Raw genomic sequence first — 18,578 nt, 5'->3', positions numbered from 1 at the left:
GTTGTGCAGCTCGTTGAGAACTTTAGGAATTCTAATCTTCGAAACAACCAGAAGTGTTCGGGAGCTTTGACTATCTTCGCTTTTCCATACATGATGCAAGCAGCCACACACCAACTTTAAACTGCTCCGGTCTGCCCAATATGCGTTTGCGACTAGGCTTTCTGAATCTATTTCTACACTCGTTGCACATTTTTTCAACTCCACTTCATGCATTACATCGTGCATATCTGGATCTCCTTGCAAGGAGTCATCCGTTTCAGCTTTAGTTTTATCGTTCTTTTCCATCTTTACCAGTATACACGCTTCCTTCTCTCTCAAATGTGAGGACCCATGTACTAGTATACAAGCTTTCTGTTCTTCCAACTGTGAGGACCTTTGTGCTCATCTTTTTCTTACGCATTCAAAAAAAAAATATATAGCATGATGAATGTTGCCACTCTTACAATGAAATGTAGAATTTAAAAACAAAAAGATATCTTTGAATATGTATTGATGTAAGTGGGGCAACTTCACAAGTGTAGTAGTAGTGAATTGGTTAACTCCGTCTTATAAAGAGAATTGAAACGTTTAAAACTTTCTTTAATGTTTATACTTTATTATACAAACAGGCTTCAGTATAGTTAATTTCAATTTTATTTTCAGATCTAAAATATTCAATGTGAAGTTTCAATCCAATGAAAAACAACAACACCTTTTAATAGAAGGTCCACAAATGGGTGATTGGTTCGCAGTAGCTTTTATTAGTTGGACAGATCCGAGAAAAGACCGTATTGAACAGCAAGGTAGGTCAATTTTATACTTTTTAGTGTTTTCTAAACAGACCATTAATTTTTTATTGCGAATAGTTTTGAATTCCAATACTAATTACCACTTTTATTTATCTCCACACAAACCTTAGATTGACAGTTAATATTATATATCCATAATGTTTTACATTTAGCGTACCAAAGATCAGTAACTAACTAATTTATTGTAATTAACAAAAAAATCTTGGAGTATGATTAGCTAGGTCACTTTAATATCGATGTGACGAAATTAATATAGACAGCTTTTAAATAAGTTGTTAACAGATATGTACATAGATATACAATATAATGTAAATAACAAGTTTATTCTCTCGCAACATGTTGCAACAGAGTATAGTCTTTGAGGTAGATATAGAGTTGTATATGTTATATATATAAATGAAAAGGAAACGAATTGAATACTGTCCGCTTGTCGTACAATCGATAACTTGGTACACGTGTTCTTCAGCTTAAGGAAGATGGCTTTGTAAATGAGAGAAATCGGAGCCACAAATTAACATATAAAATTGTAATATGGTACAGGGAATCGCAGGAAGAAGGGACACCTTTAAACTATAAAAGCCTTTTCAACCAAAGTTACTAAAATCGGTAAAATCGAATGCTAATCATGCCTACACCCTATATTACGGTTATTTATTAATTTATTAATTATTTATTTGTTTCAGCCACCAGGGCCTAGAAACAGGACTTAGAGACATGATACCTTATATTCTATTCTTATTAACTATTAATTATTAGTTATTAACTTTTGCATATTAATATTAGATACATGGTTAGAACTATTAATTTGAAAATCTTTAAATACTATTTTTTAGAAAGTCTTTAAAACTTTAATTTTAATCTTTAAATTTTTACATTGCATTGGCCGTATCTATGACACTTCAAGCCTCCTTTTTTTTTTTTTGCAATTTCTTTCAACCAGGTTACTGCTGCCTTCTCACCTTCAAGGCTCAGGATTTCCTCCGTTGATAATACGGTTCTTTGAGTTTCTGTGCATTCTTGTCTCCAGTGATCTATTGAATCTTTGCCTGTACCACACCACCAACATACTTTTACTTTGTCGTCAGCCCATTTTTTATTTGCCCCTTCTAACGTTCCACATCTTGCTTTTGCAATTAACGCGTAATCTTCGCTAATTTTTAAGTATTCTGGGACTTCGCCTGAGTATATAGATGAGCATCTTTGGTTGTACCTCAGCTTTTCGATTTTGTTCCACTGAAGCTGCCTTTGTACAGCCATTCCTCGCGTTTTGACTTCATCTCCAACTGACCTACCAGCGTCTCTTATTGCATCAACTTCTTCTTGACTGAGTCCACATTCATTTAAAAACTTCGTTCTGTAGTTCAGGCTTTCCTTACCTCCTCTTCCTCTGCATCTTTCCACCAGGCACTCTTTGACCAGGCTTTCTTTTTCCATAATTTTGCTTTCATAATTAACAGCCAGTTTTGCGAATCTTAGTCTTAGCTTTTCTCGTTTAGTCTCTTCCAGCAAAATGCAGTCCGGTGTACATTTTTCTAATCCTAGTTTCCACTTGAGGTACTTCTTCCGAATTTTTTCCATCTCTTCAACATCTTCCCACCCCCATATTTCGGCTCCATATGCCATTATACTGACTACAAGGCTGTCGAACATTTTTATTCTCTTTAGATAGTCTTTCTTGAAAAGACGCTCAACTATACTCCAAGTATGTTTCATCACTATAACAGCCTTTTTGACTCTTTCTTTGATATGAGCTCTATTTTTTCCGCTACTCTTGAAGAGGTACCCCAAATAGATGAATTCATTTACTTCTTCTAGCTGTCTTCCTTTCCAGAACCAGTCAGTTTTTCTTCTCTTGCCGCCTCCGTTTTTAAAAACCATTACCTTGGACTTATTCTCATTCAGTATCAGTTTTTTCTTATCTAAATAATTCTCTTGATTATATCTTTTAACTCTCCTTAACTGGTCGCGAACAGCACTAGGTTGTCAGCATATTCCAGGCTACAAATTTTATCTTTTCTTATGACAACCCCGCCGGTTTGTTCTTTACTTAGTTCTATTCCCAGATCAGCTATTAAAATTATGAAGAGTGTAGAACTTTAGGGGCATCCTTGTCTTACTCCATCCTTTGTAGAGAATTCCTCCGATCGCCTACCATCTACTCTTATTTTGCATTTGGTTTCTTTGTACAGCTCTTTGACTCTTTGGATTAGACCATGCCTTACTCCACTTTTCTCCATTGCGCTCCAGAGCACTTTCCTGTCAACACAGTCAAAAGCAGCTTTTAAGTCTACGAAAAAAGCAAAGAGTTTCCCCTTTTCCTTAGCAAGTTCTTTCTCAACTGCGTGTCTTAATATGTAGATGTTGTCGATGGTTCCTCTGTCCTTTCGAAAACCAGCTTGAGTGTCTGGAAGGATTCTTTTCCCGTCGATGTCGTTTAATAATCTATCATTCAAGATCATTGCGTAGATCTTATACGCCGTGTTCAAAAGTGCAATGCCTCTGTAGTTTTCCACGGTTTCTTTATCGCCTTTTTTGTGCAGTGGCACAACTAGCCCAATTTTCCAGTCTTCAGGTACTCCTTCTCCATTCCATATTCTTTTCATTAGGTTGCATATCTCTTTTTGGGTATTACCTTGTGCAAAGACCCATGCTTCATTTGGGATACCATCTTCACCAGTAATCTTCTTTTGTTGCTTGGCCGTGCCTCCATTTTATTAACTTAATTTTGACCTTTCTTTTCTTACTCTTGCATTCTTTACCCCACCATTTTTTCGGCTGAATTTCACCTATCTTTCTTTTCCATGTTTTCTTACACATATTTTTGTTGATAACTTCTTTCAATTCTTCCCAGTTTCTATGGATGGAAGCATCTTCACTGAATACATTATTTATAGTAGCAAGTTGGAATTTCGTTTTACTGTCATCATCCTACACTATTTTTTCTCCAGATTCTGTTGCTTCTTTTTTGCTTTTGTGGGCTAGTTTACTCTTCAATTTACACATTATGGGCATGTGGTCTGATTCAACTCTATCCAACACTCTAAATTATTTTACCTGTACTAAGTCTTCAACACCTATTATTACGTAGTTAATCACAGACTGTCCTGATTCGGGAAGAAATGTGAAACATCCGTCTTCATCACCATTTGTGTTTCCATTCAGCACACACCACCCTTCTTCTTCTATAATACTAATTAGTAGCTCACCTTCTGCGTTGCACTTGTTGTCTTTTGATTGTCTTTGTATATCCTCTTCTTCGGGTCCTGCGTATAAGCTACCTTTGTGACCTGATTCCTCACATATGTTTTTTTAGCAATTTTTTAATTTTACCTTGATTGTAGACTGCCCATATTACCCACTTATCTTCCCCTATTTTGACAACATTTTTCACCCCCCCGTCAAACTCAAAATTATTATCTTCAACTGCAATGTCTTTTCTTACCCCAGTTATTATACCACCACTAGCTCTCCCTTTCTTTTTTTCTCTTTTCGCTGCTTTACACTTCCACTCGTACTCTTTTGGAAGTCTTTTAGCTAATTCTTTTCCCATCCCTTACTTTCTACCCATGTTTCAGTTAAACCGATTACATCATATTGTCTAAGAAAACTCCAAAAATCCGCATTTTTTTACCTAAGCCTGCAACATTCCAAAAAAACACTTTGAACTCATCGGCTCCTGTTTTATTGGCCCTGTCTATTAAAAATCCCCCTTTTCTATATTACTTTTTATTTGTTGCCACGAGAGCCATTTTCCGTCGACACACATTTTTCTATATCCTACTTTAACAGTATGATTGTTTTTTCTTATTTCCTTCGCTTCTTGAGCTATTCTCCTCTGCACTTCTCTTTCTTCACGCGTGAGATCGTTTTCTATGAAAATCTTCGTATTTACTAGCACTTTTTTATTCTTCATGATTTCCTCTTTGGTTTCCCATTTTTTCAGTTTCACAATCACCACCTTTTTATCTTTTCACTCTAAACTTTCCTTCTATAAACCTTACAGTCGTTTGCTTCGGATCATCATCTGTGTCTATTAGACCTTTAATGACGATGTTGTTTTTCTTCTCAATCTTCAGCTGTTTTTGCTTTAGCTGCTCCATTTTCTCAATTTCGGCGATAACTCTTGCCTGCTGCTGTTGAATTTTCTCTTTAATTGATTGTTTTCGTCTTCCGATAGTTTTTCCGGTACACCTTCTGTCAATTTTTTAATTTTATCTTCCATCAGGTCAATGTGTTCCCACAAAAGGTTTTTTTCTGCCTCCCACTTTTTATCTTTGTCCTCAATGTTTTTCTTCAGCTCATCAATTTCTTTTTTAAACTCCGTTTTAATTTCTTCTTTATTTTTCGCCATGTTGTCATTTATTTTCTGTAGTTCTCCCATGATTACATTGAGCGATTTTTCAATACCTGTAGCATCATTTTTGTTAGTTCCAGCCTGACTCGTACTTCTAGTGTTTATTGTGTACATGTCGATTTTCGTTGTTTGTTTAATGCCTGTGGCGTTTTGTTTTGAGTTTCCCGCCGTGCGGCTGGGTGTTTTTGTGACCTCTGGATTACCCACAGCTGTCATGTATCTGTTTTACCTATATTATTCAGCTGTGGTTTACCGCTTAAAAAACCTAACCTTTTGTGTGTTAAGTTTCTTTCTTTTTCACTTTAAGTCTTAGATTTTACGCCTTGTTGGCTTTCTTGAATTATCAGGAAAAGCTCCACTAATTTTAGATTATGTAGACTGTAAAATTTAAATTTATGAGGACTCTTTTACTATTAAATTATTTTTAGTAATTAGGATAGATTTTTCACACAAACTTCCACTAACACTCTCTCTACCTAAGTCCGGTTATTACGGTTATATTAAAACTATTAAAACCGCCATAAATCACATTACAGTTTTATATCTTTATTTGCGGCGTAGTTATAGAATTTTTGGGTTTTTGTTGTGCGCGTGGCTATGGTCCGATTACTTCTATCTGTAAACTCGTTCTCCCTTTTTTTCCAAGGAACATGTGTACCAAGTCTCATTAGGATGGATGGACAGACAGTCACCCGCATTTCAACTCGTCTCTTCATCCTGATTATTTTCATATGGTATATTTAACCCTATATCTATTTCGATTAGTTTTAGGTGATTCAAACAATGGTTAATAGGTCAATAGGACTCAATTAGTTTTATAACCATATTTTACTTACTATCAGCGAAAATTATCCTCAAATGAGATACTTGTATATCTGACATAAACTTAATCAAAGAGTCTAATATATTGAGCGGGTGTGCAAAACGGCAACCAGGAATCGTGATGATATTAGGGTTAAGGTATCTCATATATCACCAATATACTACAAGAAGTAAAGGTTGAGAGTTAGAAAATCCTTATATTAGTTGCATGGGGGCTAGGGCTAGTTTTCATCCGAATTGGGTATTGCTGATTTATATATATGTATATAAACCTATAACTATCTCGATGGGTTTTATGTAATAGAAACAACCGTGAGGTGAACAAAACTATTATACTCTGTAGCAACATGTTACAAAAGTATAATAAGTGAAAAAAAGGGCAAAACAAAAAAACAATCACCATAATCAGTGCCGCCTGGTTACGTCATTACAACGGTTCAAAATGTTTTTAAAATAAGTAAAGTACCACAATCAATGTTTAAAATTGGGTTGGTTATAAATGCTAACCAGCTTAAGAAAAATAAAACACATCTCATCTATAATTAAAAACATCTTCTACATCGTACAGTTACCGTTGAAGAACCACATAAAAGAAGTCGTCTGATACAATGCACTAACTCACAAGAGTATTGGCACACCAAACCATATAGCAACCTACGTGTTTGTGTAGTATATGGTGATTTACACCCTACTTTCAAATGTACATTTAGGAAAAAGGAGTTCAAAACCTGGTTATGTTAAGCATTACATAGTCCATGGAAGTTATGCAAATGTGGTAAAAGGGAACGCTGTTCAAAAGCAAATTGCACTGAAAAGAACCAAGCGGTAGTGGTGAAAGTATTACTGTCAACAATGCAAAATATGATTAAAGATCTAACTAAAACGCAAAGCCAAATGCTGCAAACTTTTTTAAGTAAACAATTAACGAACTAAATATTTGCATATGGAATGCGAATGGTGTTAACCAGCACAAATTGGAGATTATTAGATTATCAGCAACACATCTAACATATAAGAGTAATTTTCTTATACCTGGTTTTAAACTGTATGCTACAAATCACTCAGATGGAAAGGCGCATAGTGGAAGAGCAGTGTTGGATAGGAATCGATTAAGCCATAATGCTTTAGAATCTCATGCTTCAGCCCAGTTACAAGCTACAACAGTACGTTTAACAAGTAAGGAAGTTCTAAGTTCGGGTGTAACCGAACATTTTGTACTCTCGCAACTTGCAAGAATTAAGGCCCGGGGAATTACTTCAGCTGTGGGCAAAATTTTATATTAAATAAAGTATTGATCCGATTCAACCCATAATTGACACAAAAATATACTATTATCGAGACTTTCATTTATTTAATTTATTATATGAATTTCAATTATATATCTTACACATTGGTCCATATATTCAGTACCTAGGGGCTTGAACAGTTTTGGTTCGATTTAGACAATTTTTGGTCACACGGTGGCATACTTTAAACGCAGTGCCACGCCCACTGCCTAATTTTGAAGTTGGTTCCTGTAAGGTCATCTCATACCATCCCAGTGCTTGATTTATCGCGCTTTTGGTAGTTTTTAACAGTACCGGTATATGGAGAATGGGTGTTGTTGTCACGCGATTTTACCAATGTTTACACTGTCGATAGAGGTGCTAAAAAAATTTGTTTTCAGTGAATTTTGTTATTATAGCTTTAGCAGTTTATGAGATATGCACATTAAATCTATTAGGGGTCGGGACCACGCACACTTTTTAAAAACAATTTAAACTGCAGATGCCTCTCCCTAATTTGATCCTGTATATCAAATACCAGTCTTGCATCTTATTATGGAGCTTAGTTATGACAATTTATTTGTTTTTGAATAATGGTATTTTGTAGGCGTGGCAGTAGTCCGAATACGCCCATCTGCAATATCAACCGTCTTACGGTACCAAGTTTCATAAAGATATCTCAATTTTTACTCAAGTTACAGCTTGTACAGACAGACAGACGGACGGACAGACAGTCACCAGGATTTCAACTCATCTCTTCACCCTGATCATTATATTGATACAAACAACCGTTAGGTGAACAAAACTCTGTAGCAATAGGTTGCGAGAGTATAAAAATCGCAGTAGTGACTTAAGAGATCGAAACAAAATACCATAATTAATTGATTTTGCTATAATTAAATATATAAATAGATCGCTTATAACCGCTGATATATGTACTGACTTATCTTCTGATAATTCTCCTGTGCTAATAAAACTACACGAGCAAGCATTGGTTGTATCACCAAAAGTGGGTTTAATCAGAGAACTTAGAAGAACTTGTTTGTTGATTGTTTAACGTTCTCTGGTTTAATATCCCAAGGAATCAACTGGTTAAAATATAATAAATATATCAGTAGCCACTTTAATATTTATTACAGAATAAACTTGGAAAGATATATTGACCAAAGCATACGCAAATTTAATTAAATAATAACTAAAGCAGCTGTCTTAGTAACACCAAATCAAACTAACATGCCGCCTGGTCAGAGAAGAATCACAAGTGTTGAAGTAGAAAAGCTTGTAACTGAAAAAGGCGAGCTAGACAAATGGTAAGTAAATTGACCTCTTTTTACTCAGCTCCAATTGAAGGGTGCAGTACGTAAACTAAGAAAAGCGCTAAAGTGTGCAGAAGAATATAGCACTGAAAATTATATAAAGAAATTGAACCCAAATTCAACCAACAAGCAAAATTCCTTTTGGAAAACCCAAAAACCCATTAAGCCAGCGGTAGACTCCAACATGGCCATAACAGACGTGAGTGCTAATTGGGCTGGAAGTGATGAGGAAAAAACAATTTGATTTCCAAACCACCTAAGAAGGTATTTCAGCCTAGTTGTCTAAAAAACGATACTGCTACCAAGTCGCTCTTGTTTATTAAGATTTCAACTTTTGAAATTCAAAATACTATAAAAGAGATAAATCGAAAAAAGTCATTACGACACGATAAAATTACTCCAAAAGTGTTAATGGAGCTACCAAATATTGCTGTAGTAATGCGCTACTTACTTTTTAACGCAAAATTCAGTTTCGGATATTATCTAAATTCATGGAAAAATTCGCAGATCATCATGATAGACGACTCTTTACAGACCAATAAGTCAGGGTAGGAGGCCGTTCCAAAATATTTGAAAAACCGTTACTATCAATGATGTCTCTTTTCCTCCATGAAAATAATACAACTCCAACGCACGAGTTCGGGTTTTATGCTAAATATGACACTGTAGACCAAGTTAATAATTAATTATTAACAAAAATAAAAAGGATTCGAGTACAGGTATATATAATATAGGAAATTTGCTGTTAAAGTGAATAATTTCATCTCTGATGAACGTCCGATAACGGCTGGTGTACCTCAGGGGAGTGTGCTAGGCCCAGCACTATATATCTTATATACAGCAGATATTCCAACCTGTAGTATTGTACATATTGACATCGGCTTTTGCGGATGACACTGCCACAAAATTTAAACTGGCTTTTAAATAAAAATTTTAAACTTAGCCTTGGCAACAAAGTTCCGCTATACAACGCGATGATAAAGCCGATTTGGATGTATGGTATCCAACTGTGGGGTACGACCTGTGCATCTAATATTGACATAATACAGAGGTTCCAGTCAAAAATACTTAGAGTTATAACGGGTTCACCATGGTATATTCGAAATTCACAAGATCTTGGTATTAATATAGTAAAGAAAGAAGTAGAGGACACCAGAAAGAACTATGAGCTTAATTTCCGTAATCATCCAAATCCATTAGCTAATGTCTTGCTGCATTCCTATAATCAAACTCATTTAAAAAAATAATATCTACCATCCTTCTTAAGAGCAACGTTTCACCAAGCAGGCTCAACTACAACCTTGAGCTTGTCTAGATTTAAATATGAATATTTAAGATTTTATTACTTATTGTTAGGCTTAAACTTAACCCAAGAGGCTAAATTTAATATATTGAGTTGATGATGAAAACGCCAACCAAAAGAACTAAATTCAATTCATTCGGGATATGAGGTTTGGACTAAGGTCTAACTCAATTCCATTTATATTCAGCGCTAAGATACATAATTTTTAACCAACCAAAAGAACTAAATTCAATTCATTCGGGATATGAGGTTTGGACTAAGGTCTAACTCAATTACATTTATATTCAGCGCTAAGATACATAATTTTTAAGAAAGATTGTTCACGTAATTTAATTGAAATGTCACACATTTTGAGCAACCTAAACGGTTTAAAGTCAGGTGAAAAGTCTGAAATTACAATATACGGTATATTGTGGAGAGAAAAAGGTTTGGGCCAGAGACCTGCAGCGGTCAACTGCAACAAAGAGAGAGAGAGGTGCAAACACTGTGTGTATATTTTTACTCAAGTTACAGCTTGCCCAGACGGACGGACGGACGGCCTGTTGATACAGAGTAAAAAAGTTTTGTTCACCGAACCGTTGCTTGTATCATTCAAAACTAATCGAGCTGGGATATCTTTATGAAATTTAGAACAGATGTTTCTTGGTACCGTAAGACGGCTGGTATTGTAGATGGGCGTAATCGGACCACTGCCACGAGCACAAAACGCCATTAATCAAAAACAAAATTATTGCCATAACTAAGCTCCACAATAAGATACAATACTGTTATTTAGTATACAAGATCATATGGGAGAGGAGCATATGCAGTTATAAATGTTTTTAAAATTGGGCTTGGTACCGCCCTCTAATAGGTTTAATGTGTATATCGCTCAAACCGCTAAAGCTATAATAAACAAAATTCACTAAGAACAAATATTTTTAGCACCTCTATCCATGGTATGAAAATAGATGAAAACGGGTGACAACCCCGCCCACTCCCCATATAACGATAATGTTAAAAACTACTAAAAGCGCGATAAATCAAGCACTAAACACGGCAGAGACATTAAATTTTATCTCTGGGAACCGCGTTCAAAATTTGACAGTAGGTGTGGCACCACCCACTTTTAGGTGAAATTGTCTAATTTAATGAAAGTAAATTAACAGTTTTTCTTAAAAATAATGTGGTATATCGCTGCATATGAATGAAATTGGTCTAGACCTTGTACCCTGGTACAACAGCTACCTCATATATCCCACATTTTAAATCTAACTCCTTTGGTTCAGTTTATATAATATAATATGACATATATCATGTTTGAGTTATATAGCTTCTTTTTATTAAAGTTAACATTTCGGAGAAAAAAATAGTTTTGACACTAAATAAATCTATGATCAATAACATAAGTTAATAAGATGCCAAATAATAATTAATTAATTGTTTCGATTGCGCACTCACCTTTTTACTTATTTGCACCAATTTAATTTAAATAAAACGGATACGGCTTATAGAAAATTCGGGCGGAAAATCCTGACGTCTCGATCGCTCGAATTGTTAACGAAAAAGAGGCCATCTGGTCCTCTAGTAGTCCCTTTTGAGTGTTGGGTTGTGTAGAGTTGTGGTGTGATGTGATGTGTATGTGTGGGTAGTCTGAGTGGTGTGATGTCTGCGTGGTGTGATGTCTTGTTGTGGATCGTGTTGATGTGGTGTGTTGGCGCGCAGTGGCGTGTGTGCAGGGGGCAGGCGTAACTCATGTAGCCATTCCGGCCCCCCTAGGCGAGTTCTAGCCTAGCAATCGCTGTAGTTGCTGCAGCGTGGCAACAACACTGCTGAGGCCAGTGGAGCGGCGGTATGTTGGCCTGGGCTGCCGACGCCGTGTTGGTGCCTCCTGTCGCCTTGGTCTGGAGAGAGGTGGAGCTGCCTGTCTTCGGGGGCGATCCGGATGGCTGCTCTGCTGCGATCTTCGGCTTGGGGCGAGTTGTCGCCCGACGGCCCGCTTTGGGGTGCGGTGTAGCATGGTGTGGTGCTGCCTATTGCACACTTGACGAAGCGTAACCGACGTACACTCAGGCTGCATGCTTCGAAAAATGCTGCAGTGTTGCAGCCGCTGTGTGGTAGTGTAGTGGTCGCGGGCGATTACGCCGAGCGGTTGCAGGAACGATTGCCGCTGCGGTTCGTGGTGTTGGAGTTGCCCAAGGGCGTGGCACATTGATGGCGGACCTCACGCCTGGCTCAGGTATGGCCAAAATGGGTGCTCCTTTGAGAAAATGCACTGAAGTTAGGGCTGTGAAGTCGGAGGGATCTTGCGAGAGTGTTGTGAGTGGCCGTGAATGGAGAACGGCTTCAATTAGGATTAATAAGGTAGTTAATTCTTCATAATTGAATTTATAATTTCCAGCTACTTTTTTGAAGTGGGATTGAAAGCTTTTTACAGCTGATTCCCATAAACCACCCATATGAGGAGCGCTTGGGGGATAAACTGTCAATTAATGTCTTGGGGAGCATACTTCTGAACAATTTCAGGTGATACTTGTTTAATAAAATCCACAAACTGTTTTTCTTTGGGCTTCAATGAAGGTTTTGCTGTTATCGCTCATTAGTTTTGAGGGGAAGCCGCGTCGTCCGACGAACCGAGCAAATGCCGCGAGAAAAGCCTCCTTAGTCAGATTTGTACATAGCTCGAGGTGCACTGCTTTTGTCGTAAAACAGACAAAGACAGCCACATAGCCTTTCATTATGGTGGGCGACCTTAACATGGACGCCTTTATTTGAAAAGGCCCAGCAAAATCGACACCTGTGACTGTGAAAGGCAGAGCGAAGTTACAGCGTTCCGGTGGAAGTGCTGCCATAATCTGCGTTCGCAACTTCTGCTTATGCAGAGTGCAGATCTTGCACATGAAAATGCATTTTTTTATTTGGGGCTTAAGTCGGGGAATATAGAAGTCTTGGCGGACTATATGTTGCATTAGGCGATGTTCTGCGTGGAGCATAAGTAAGTGGATATAATTGAAGAGTAAAGTGCCAAGTCGAGATTTCTCTGGTATGATTAGAGGATGGCGTTCATTATACGTGAGGCTTGAGTTGGCAAGCCGACCATTCGCACGAAGCAGACCTTTCGTGTCGAGGAATGGGTTAAGAACTAAGAGTGAACTCCTTTTGTCAATGGGTTTTGATTCTCTTAATAGTGTTATATCGCGGCTGAAGTAGCGCGTTTGAGTTGATGCGATTAGAGCGACCTTTGCCTTTTGCAATTCTAGGTGCGTCAATGTATCGCATTGGGGGTACTCTGAGGGAACTCCCTTAACTTTAATTTTTAGTCGCTCTATGAACTTTAACATATAGGCGATTACTCTGAGGGCTCGGGAGAACGATGAAAATCACTCAAGGATGTCAGTATCCTCCACAGCTGTGTGAAAAGAGTCGATTTTTCGACTTTCTGGGGCTATTATATTGCGCATGGGTGATTGTGGCCAAGAATCGGGAGATTCTGTTAACCATCGGCGGCCATTCCACCAGAGGGTGGTGGTGGCAAGATGCAGTGGTTTGCATCCTCTTGTACCTAGATCAGCAGGATTGTCAGCACTGGCTACATGTAGCCAAGTAGCTGATCCCACTAGGTCAAGTATTTGAGACGTTCGATTCGCAATGTACGTCTTCCATGCATGTGGTGGTTTTTCCAACCAGGCTAGAACAATTTCAGAATCGGACCAGAGATACAGTCTATGTTTCTTCATGTTTAAATGGGTCTGCACCATGGAAGCTAATTTTGCGAGTAGTAGCGCGCCACAGACCTCAAGTCGAGGTAGACTTAGCGTTTCTAAAGGAGCCACCTTTGCTTTTGCTACTAATAAGTGGCTTGTGGTCGCAGTATCGCTTTCTGTGCGCACATAGATAGTGGCAGAGTATGCCTTCTCCGAGGCATCACAGAAGTCGTGTATTTCGACTTTGTGTTCGGGGAAATAGTCTACCCATCGTGCGATTTGTATCTGGGAAATGTCTTCCAGATTGTTTGCGAACTGGGACCATTTTCCTAAGCGAAGAGGTTTCACTTGTTCGTCCCAGTCGGTTCCGTCTATCCATAATTCTTGTATCAAGATTTTCGCTTGTATCATAATTGGCGAAAGCCATCCTGCGGGGTCGAAAAGTTTTGCCACAGAGGATAAAATTTGGCGTTTTGTTATGGCGGATAATGCTGATATTGACTCTGTAGTGTATGAAAACTGGTCAGATATCGCGTTCCATTGGATCCCCAGAGTTTTTGTTGTACTTTCCTTTTCGAATTTAAGGAAATTAGTGTCCAACAGATTTTCTTTAGGTATATCCTTTAAGATATTAGGGTGGTTCGCCGTTATCTTTTTTAACGGAAACCCTGCGGTTTTGAGGGCTTGTGTCACTTCTGCTAGTGACTCGTATGCTTGTGGAAGACTGTGATTTCCAGACAGGATATCGTCTACATACGTTTGTGTTTTTAACACCTGGGTTGCCAGAGGAAATTTTGACTTGGTATTTTCTGCCAATTCGTGCAGTGTTCGAATGGCTAAATATGGAAGATTTTCGGAAAATAATTCGCTGAAAATCTTGATCGTCTTTATGTACGACTATTTGTCTATAAATTTTTTCGACGTCTCCGTTAAATACGTATTTGAATATACGCCAATTTAAAATGAGTAGCATTAAATCTGGTTGGAGCGTGGGTCCCGTAAAAAGGATATCATTTAGGGAATTCCCCGCGCTAGTGGATCTTGATGCATTAAAGACAACTCTTACTTTAGTTGTTTTTTTGTCTGGCTTTACTACTGCGTGATGAGGCAAGTAAAATGAGTAATATAATATTTGCCATTTATGATTTTTTCGCATGGGCTTACTTCCTCCATTTGGTCTAAATGGAGGTATTCTTCTAACACGCCATCGTATTCTGGGTTAAGCTCACCTTTTTTAAGTAAGTTCTTTTCGATACTTAAAAACTGCTGTATTGCAGAGGTGCGAGAGTGACCTGAGGCGAGTGTGTTAGGAAATTGTAGTTTTAGTGGTAGTCGTACGACATACCGACCATTATCTGATCTAGTAGGTGTGGCTTTGTAAAAGTCTTCACAATACATATCTTCAGGGGTTGTGATTGATATGGGGGGGAGCTCTTCTAACTCCCAAAATTTCTTTAATTGTGAATTGAGGTATTCGTTTGAGATTTCCTCAACCTGAGTGGTCATGGTGGTAACTGGTTCCGAAACTAGTCCACTTAGGATCCACCCAAAAATAGTATTTTGTGCCAGAAGTGTATTTGAAATTTTCTCAATACCTTCGAGTATTATCTGTGGTATGAGATCGCTGCCTAATAGAAGGTCTATTTGAGCGGGAGTGTTGCAGTTGGGATCTGCTAGCTTTAGGTGTGAAACCTTTTGCCAATGCTTGCTTTTTATGTGATAGCTTGGAAGCATATTTGTAAGTTGCGGTAAGACTATAGCTTCTGCTTGTATGTGCTTATCCGCTTGGGGCGAAATTAGGGTAATGGGGCAGATTTTATTTGAGTTTTGGACTACTCTTCCGCCCATTCCCGTGATTTCAAAATTGGCTAGTTTTGTTGGCAGTTGTAGCCCATTTTGAGCCCTAGACGCTATGAATGATCGTTGTGATCCTTGGTCTATTAAGGCCCTAAGTTTAAACAGTTTTCCGACGACTGCTGTGGGTAGTAGTACTCTACTTTGATTTTCGCTGTGTAGCGTTTGGGTTTTTAATGCCTTTGAGCAGCATGGTGCTTCTTGGCAATTATCGAGATTTCGCACTTCGGGATTTGTTATTGCAACTAAACCCGTGGCTCTTTTCATATTTGCGCTGTTTGGGGGTGAGCTGGAAAATGTGTTGTAATGCAGCATTGAATGATGTCGTTTATGACAATAAACGCAATTAAATTTGCTTTCGCACTCTTTAAGTGTATGTGCATGTGATAGGCAACTTGTACAAAGTCTTTTCGTTTTTATAAAATTGTTTCGATCGATAATATTCAGCTTTTTGAATCTCTCGCAAGATTTGAGCTTATGCCCCCCTGTACATAGTTCGCATGACGTTTGCTTGTATTGTTCGAATGTGAACGTTTGATTTCTGAAGAAGCTTCTGTTTTAATTGTTGTTGCTTTTGGCGTGAGGTTTGTGGAAGCTTCTATTTAGGTCGTGTTGAACGGTTTTCGTTCTGACCATTTTTTTATCTACCCTTTCTGCGATTTCGTATTGGGTTATTAAAAAGTCTTTTATCTGTTGCCACGTTGGGCATTTTTTCCGAGATGAGAGCGATTGCTCCCACAAAAGTAACGATTTTTCTGGTAATGCCGCGGTGCATATATTTACCAGAATAGGGTCCCAGCTGTCTGGGGGAATATTTTGAGTCGATGAAACCGACAAATAATTAGAAACAGTGGATTGTAGTCTAATAAATTCATCACTTGTTTCTTTCTGAATTTTAGGAAAGTTCATTAGTATCGTTACTTGCTTATCGACCAATATTCTTTCATTTTCGTATCTTGCTTTTAGAGCTTCCCAAGCCAGATGGAAATTATCGTCATTTAGTGCGAACTGTTTGACTATGACGCCTGCTTGACCTTTTGTTTCGTATCGGAGGTGGTACAATTTTTGCGCATTTGTTAATTGGGTGGTTTATGTAAACGGCTGTAAACATGTCCCGGAAGGACGGCCATTGTTCATAACCACCATGAAATATTTCTGTATCACATGTGGGCACCTTGAGATGGATGCCTGAACATGCCTCATGACTTTGTACTTGTGGCCGCTCTACTCGCTGATGTGGAGGAGGTGCAATTGCTTTTATTAGCTTAAGTTGATCGAAAATCATTGCTTTAGTTTCTTCGAACTGGTCTAAGCAGTTTTCGTATTTTGCGTAAGCCGAAGATTTGAAATTTTCTGGTAGATCTGAGTCGTCAGATTCTACAATTGCGTCATATGCAGCTTGGAGACGTGACCGAAAATTGTCAAGATTGCCTTTTTTGATTTCTAATACCGATTCAGAATTGTCCTGAATCGGAGAAGAAGAAAATCGAGTGCAGTATCTTATTAAACTGTCACTCTCAGCAATAAATTTACTTTATGTAATGTCTTTCCCTCCTTTTTGCTTTGTAGAACCTTGCTTTGAGCGTGTAGCTTCTGCAGGTGTACATGGACTTCTTTCTTTGTTTTAGAATCTTTCGAGTCTGAGCTCATTTAAGAGATGTGCCGAAATAAAATAAAATATTTTCAATGTAAGAAATATATGTATATTTGTAACCTCTTTTAAGAATATAAGGGTTTTTTTTTTTTGTTTTTAAATTAACAAATTAATAACGTTTTTAAACTCGTATGAGTACCTAACTCTTTTATGATAATAAGAGTTTTTATTTAATGAAATGAATATATTACGCGTATTTCGGGTTTTATCGCTTTTTTATACTCTCGCAGCCTGTTGCTACAGAGTATAATAGTTTTGTTCACCTAACGGTTGTTTGTATCACCTAAAACTAATCGAGTTAGATATAGGGTTATATATATATAAATGATCAGGATGAAGAGACGAGTTGAAATCCGGGTGACTGTCCGTCCGTCCGTCCGTTCGTCCGTGCAAGCTCTAACTTGAGTAAAAATTGAGATATCTTTTTGAACCTTGGTAGACACGTAATCCACAAAGAAATCTCAAACGAGTATACCATTTGACTTTGCGAGAGTATAAAATGTTCAATTACAACCGAACTTAGCCCTTCCTTACTTGTTTTTCTTTAATATTATTTAATTGATTGATATTAAACGCAAATGTTTTTTATTTTTACTTTTATTTGTATGTATTATGTGTCCGTAATTCCTATAGGGTATACCTATAAGCGGATCAGCTGATACATATGTACTTGACGTTATGCGCAATTGAGAGCTCGTCTTAGAGATTAATCCACTTTGTACATATGTATGTATGTAATATATTAATTTTTAATATGATTTGCGCAATCCTGCTTGTTTTTGTTGGTCAACGAACAAGGGGTATTGCGAATATGTGCCAATGAGGACTTAGAATATTATATGTATATATGCAATCCTACTTGTTTTTGTTTAACAAAGAACAAGGGGTATTGTGGAATATTTGCCAATGTGGACTTTGAAGCGAAGTACTTATGTATGTTTGTATACCTGAGCGTGTATATATGTACGCAGTGCGAAAAGACCGCGAAAAGGAAAGAATATACCGCAGGTATTCTTGTAAAATTTATGTATATACGTATGGACTTCACGTAATATATTTGTGCGGAATATATGTACGCAGTGCGAAAAGTCCGCGAAACGTAGAATAATTTACCGCAGTTATTCGAATAAAATTTATGTATATATGTATGTATATAAATTTTTAGTGATATATGTATATATATATATATATGTATAGCAATTATGTATTATTAGTATGTTTTCATACATATGTTAATGCTTTAAACGGAGGTTTTCTCCTAATATAGTATGTATGTATATATTTATATATGTTAAATATAATATGTATATGTATGTTAAAATTTATTTTGTACGTTTTCGCTTTTGTTTTTTTTTTTTGCTTTTGATTTGCCTTTGCTTATTTTACGCAATCCTGCTTATACTGAATTAAGTGAAAGGGGTATTGCTGGAAATTGGAAAATTTCAACATACATATAATAAGAGGATATATACATATACTAAATGGAATCGATACGACTTACTTTGAGGTTTCCGCCAAGGGGTTTTGGGGACAATGTTC

General features: G+C 37.3%; 1 protein-coding gene across 21 annotated transcripts in view; it reads left to right on the top strand.

The window, feature by feature from the left end:
• The window catches only part of LOC118681060 (uncharacterized), a 449,031-nt gene that overhangs the window by 159,759 nt on the left and 270,694 nt on the right, over positions 1–18,578 (top strand). For 20 of the 21 annotated variants that reach the window (XR_011398016.1, XM_070113069.1, XM_070113060.1 and 17 more), the window contains one exon: positions 643–782. Coding sequence is in view for 20 of the 21 variants with exons in the window: in XM_070113069.1 (XP_069969170.1) it covers positions 643–782 (140 nt within the window). In the remaining variant the exon portion in view is untranslated. Of the gene's footprint in view, positions 1–642; positions 783–6,532; positions 8,286–18,578 lie in introns of those variants that run through there. The other variant, XM_070113071.1, reaches the window with a different exon arrangement.

This window comes from Bactrocera oleae, chromosome 2, assembly GCF_042242935.1.
Source record: "Bactrocera oleae isolate idBacOlea1 chromosome 2, idBacOlea1, whole genome shotgun sequence".
NCBI classification, from domain to species: domain Eukaryota; kingdom Metazoa; phylum Arthropoda; class Insecta; order Diptera; family Tephritidae; genus Bactrocera; species Bactrocera oleae.
The sequence above is the reverse complement of the archived record's forward strand: the minus strand, read 5'-3'. Positions and strand labels throughout refer to the sequence as shown.